At 52.0% G+C, this 5000-nt stretch overlaps 1 protein-coding gene across 1 annotated transcript in view; it reads right to left on the bottom strand.

The window, feature by feature from the left end:
• Positions 1 to 5000, bottom strand: part of chrd (chordin) — a 36024-nt gene that overhangs the window by 22800 nt on the left and 8224 nt on the right. The window contains 4 exon segments of the mRNA XM_048264075.1: positions 63 to 304; positions 2184 to 2460; positions 2663 to 2673; positions 4335 to 4482. Coding sequence (XP_048120032.1) covers positions 63 to 304; positions 2184 to 2460; positions 2663 to 2673; positions 4335 to 4482 — 678 coding nt within the window.

The following is a 5000-nucleotide window of genomic DNA, read 5'->3' as shown; positions in this document are numbered from 1 at the left end:
TGTGTATGTGAGATTTGTGTGTATGTGAGATGTGTGTGTGTGTGTGTGTTTTCCCCTCTCACCTGTGAGCCATAGAACCCAGTGAGCAACCTCCTCTGACTGGGGCTGGACTCGTCCATCTCTCCGATCTCAGCCAATCCGTGGAGGTGGGCGTTGACGGTCAGGTCGTCGCTCCTGCTGAGTCCGCTGACGATGATCTCGTAGTGCAGGTGGCATCGCTCGTCCAGCGCCACCCAAGCGTGCCCCCCCGCACTGCTGGCCACGGGAGGAGTCACCAGCTGACCAGCCAGGGGCACCGGCAACTCTGGGGGGACGTCACATACAGTTAATTATACACACGCACACACAGGGACGGAGCTACTTCTACACACACACACATAGGGACGGAGTTACTTAATATAGTTATTATATCATCATCATCATATAATTTAGCAATGGAAATCAATTTAATCATCTTACTATACTCTACTCTATTCTGTGTGTGTGAGTGTGTGTGTGTGTGGGTGTGTGTGCGTGTGAAAGAGAAAGTATGAAAACACACTCAGTCTGGAAGGCTTTCTGACTGTGTGAGTCTGGAAGCATTTGTCTGCTTTTGTTTACAAATGACTGTTTATGTGTGTTCATCTCACACACACACTCTCTCACACACACACACACTTCACCTTGTGTCAGTGCCTCCAGGCAGCTGTAGGGCACACACACACACTCCTTGTGTCAGTGCCTCCAGGCCGCTGTAGGGCACACACACACACACACACACACACACACTCTCTCACCTTGTGTCCAGTGCCTCAGGCAGCTGTAAGGCACACACACACACACACACACCACCACACACTCTCTCTCTCACCTTGTGTCAGTGCCTCCAGGCCGCTGTAGGGCACACACACACACACACACACACACACTCTCTCACCTTGTGTCAGTGCCTCCAGGCCGCTGTAGGGCACACACACACACACACACACACACACACACACACACACTCCTCTCACCTTGTCCAGTGCCTCAGGCAGCTGTAGGGCACACACACACACACACTCTCACCTTGTGTCCAGTGCCTCCAGGCAGCTGTAGAGACACCACACACACACACACACACACACACACACACACTCTCACCTTGTGTCCAGTGCCTCCAGGCAGCTGTAGAGCACACACACACACACACACACACACACACACACACACACACACACTCTCCCACCTTGTGTCAGTGCCTCCAGGCCGCTGTAGGGACACACACACACACACACACACACACACACACTCTCACCTTGTGTCAGTGCCTCAGGCCGCTGTAGAGACACACACACACACACACAAACACACACACTCTCTCACCTTGTGTCCAGTGCCTCCAGGCCGCTGTAGGGCACACACACACACACACACACACACACACACTCTCACCTTGTGTCAGTGCCTCCAGGCCGCTGTAGGGACACACACACACACACACACTCCTCTCACCTTGTGTCCAGTGCCTCCCAGGCACAGCTGTGGGGCACACACACACACACACACACACACTCTCTCACCCCTTCTTAATCAGTGCCTCCAGGCAGCTGTAGAGACACACACACACACACACACACACTCTCTCACCTTGTGTCAGTGCCTCCAGGCCGCTGTAGGGCACACACACACACACACACACACACACACACTCTCTCACCTTGTGTCAGTGCCTCCAGGCCGCTGTAGGGCACACACACACACACACACACACTCCTCTCACCTTGTCACTGCCTCCAGGCCGCTGCCAGGGCACACACACACACACTCTCTCACCTTGTGTCACTGCCTCAGGCCGCTGTGGGAGCACACACACACACACACTCTCTCTCACCTTGTGTCAGTGCTCAGGCCGCTGTGGGGCACACACACACACACACACTCTCTCACCTTGTGTCACTGCCTCCAGGCCGCTGTAGGGCACACACACACACACACTCTCTCACCTTGTGTCCAGTGCCTCCAGGCCGCTGTGGGGCACACCACACTCTCTCACCTTGTGTCAGTGCCTCCCAGGCGCTGCCAGGGCACACACACACACACACTCTCTCACCTTGTGTCACTGCCTCCAGGCCGCTGTAGGGCACACACACACACACACTCTCTCACCTTGTGTCAGTGCCTCCAGGCCGCTGTAGGGCACACACACACACACACTCTCTCACCTTGTGTCAGTGCCTCCAGGCCGCTGTAGGGCAGTGAGACCACCTGCCCCCTCAGCTCCCCATCGGCGTGCATCTCCGTGGCGACGTTGATAAACAGCTCGTTCTGCAGCAGCATGTGTATATGCCGCGCCTCCAGCCGGCCCACGCTGCCACGCCCCTTCCCAGACTCCGCCCCCCAGCCCTCGGACAATGGTACAGAGCGGCTCGCTTGCTCCGTGCCGCCGTGGACCAGCTCCAGCGTCCGCGTAATCACCCTTTGGCCAGCCACCACCACCACCTGTGGGCCCAATCCATGTGGGGAATTCTTGTTATCAGCACTCTCCAGGAGCCGAGGTCACCGGATCGAAGCCAACCAATGTCGGACGCATGGGGCCACGCTCTTACCTGGTGAGTCAGTGTTCCGGGCATGCATGGAGAAAAGAAGATGGCCCGAGCCCACCTTTGGTTTTGCTTGAGTCAAAGCCTCACTGCTGTGTTACACTCTGCAGGACTGAGGCAGAAAGACCCAGTTAGCACACACACACACTCATATAGCAAATATATATATATACACACACACCTTGGCGTAAATATATATACACACACACACACACACACACACACACTCATATAGCAAATATATATATACACACACACAATAATACTACTGACACACACACACACTCATAGCAAATATATATATATATATACACACACCCACACACACACACACACACACATATAGCAAATATACACACACACACACTCATATAGCAAATATATATATACACACACAACTTATAGCGTATATATATGCCTTCACACACACACACACACTCATACTCATATAGCAAATATATACACACACACATGCACACACACACACACACATATAGCAAATATATATACACACACACACACACACACACACACACACTCATATAGCAAATATATATATATATATACACACACCCACACACACACACACACACTCTCATGCTCATATGGCCATGAGGTATGTGGCCATGGGAGCGAGTGTGAGATGAGGCAATGCTCTGGTGTCCACAGGCCTCCCAGAGAGAACCGACAGAATAACAAGCCAGAGGGACAGAGAGAAGGAGAGGGGGATAGAGAGGAGGAGAGGGAGGACGAGAGAGGAGGAGAGACGTGAGACAAGACAGGAGGAAGAGAAGGGAGCAGCAGAAAGAGAGAGAGTGAGGGGAAAGAAAAAGAGTGAAGGAGGGAGAGAGTGAAGTGAAGAAGGGAGGGAAGGAAGGACAGAGAGGAAAAGAGAGAAAAAAAGACAAAGATAGAAAGAAAGGAAGAGTGGAGGAAAGATAGAAAGAAAGAGAGAGAGAGAGAAAGGAGGAGTGGAGGGAGGAGAAAGAACGGAGGAGTGGAGGGAGGAGAAAGAACGGAGGAGTGGAGGAAAGATAGAAAGAAAGAGAGAAAGGAGGAGTGGAAAGGAAGAAAGGAAGACAGGAGGAGTGGAGAGAGGAGGAGAAAGGAGGAGTGGAGAGAGGAGGGGAAAGGAGGAGTGGAAAGGAAGAAAGGAAGAAAGGAGGAGTGGAGGAAAGATAGAAAGAAAGAGAGAGAGAGAGAAAGGAGGAGTGGAGGGAGGAGGAGAAAGGAGGAGTGGAGGGAGGAGAAAGGAGGAGTGGAGGGAGGAGAAAGGAGGAGTGGAGGGAGGAGAAAGGAGGAGTGGAGGGAGGAGGGAGAGAATGGAGGAGAAAGAAAGGAGGAGTGGAGGGAGGAGGAGAAAAAAAGGAGGAGGGAGAGAGGGAGGAGTGGAGGGAGGAGGAGAAAGAAAGAGAGCATTTGGGTTTGAATTCTTCACACATAACGTCAAGCTGTTAATCATGATCCTGGAACAGCAGTCCTCACCGAGGGCCAGCACACTGCGACCTTGGCACTGTGTGTGTGTGTGTGTGTGTGTGTGTGTGTGTGTGTGTGTGTGTGTCTCTGTGTGTGTGTGTGTGTGTATACACCACAGAGTATGGGATTTTTTGGTATGTGCATGAGCTTTGTGTGTGTGTGTGTGTGTGTGTGTGTGTGTGTGTGTGTGTGTGTATGTGTGTGTGTGTGTGTGTGTTGAAGCCCATAGCAGTCTCTTCTGTGTGGTCTCCCTGGCTAAGTGTGATCTGCATGTCTGTGAGCTGATTGGGTGCTTACTGTCACATGACTTCCTGCCGGTGATGAAGCCAGAGATCACACGCGGGTCATTGCCCTCCGTTTCCACGGTGATCTGCAGCTGGCCTCTGGAAAGCCAGAACAGCTCGCGAACGTTGAGATCTGTGAGCACCTCTGCAAAGTCTGCATCCTGAGCACACACACACACACACACACACACAGAGAAAGAAAAGAAAAAGGTTTAAAAATCAGTAGTCAACAGTGAAGGCACACACACACACACACACACACACGCCAAGACGCACGCACACACACACGCTGCATCGCCACAAGACACGACACGCCTTACATGTGCCATTAACGCACACGCACACGCACACGCACACACAAGACATGTAATGTGTGATCAAATAAGAGCCGAGGAGAGGAAGCTGACATGCTTTTTCTGTGTGTGTGTGAGAGTGTGTGTGTGTGTGAGAGTGTGTGTGTGTGAGAGAGATAATGTGTGTGTGTGTGTGTGTGTGGGGGGGGGTCACATATGTGGCGGAAAGGGAGCATCCCTTGCTTGATTCATGGAATTCTCAATAGATTAGAAACAGATTAGAAACCTTGGCTGCCCTCTCACACACTCACTCTCTCATAAAAGACTCATCTTTCACACACACACACACACACACACACAGACACACACATCTCTCACAAAGACTT

The sequence above is a fragment of the Alosa alosa genome, chromosome 15, assembly GCF_017589495.1.
Source record: "Alosa alosa isolate M-15738 ecotype Scorff River chromosome 15, AALO_Geno_1.1, whole genome shotgun sequence".
NCBI classification, from domain to species: Eukaryota; Metazoa; Chordata; class Actinopteri; order Clupeiformes; family Clupeidae; genus Alosa; species Alosa alosa.
Note: the sequence above shows the minus strand (reverse complement) of the source record. Positions and strands in the feature narration are given on the sequence as shown.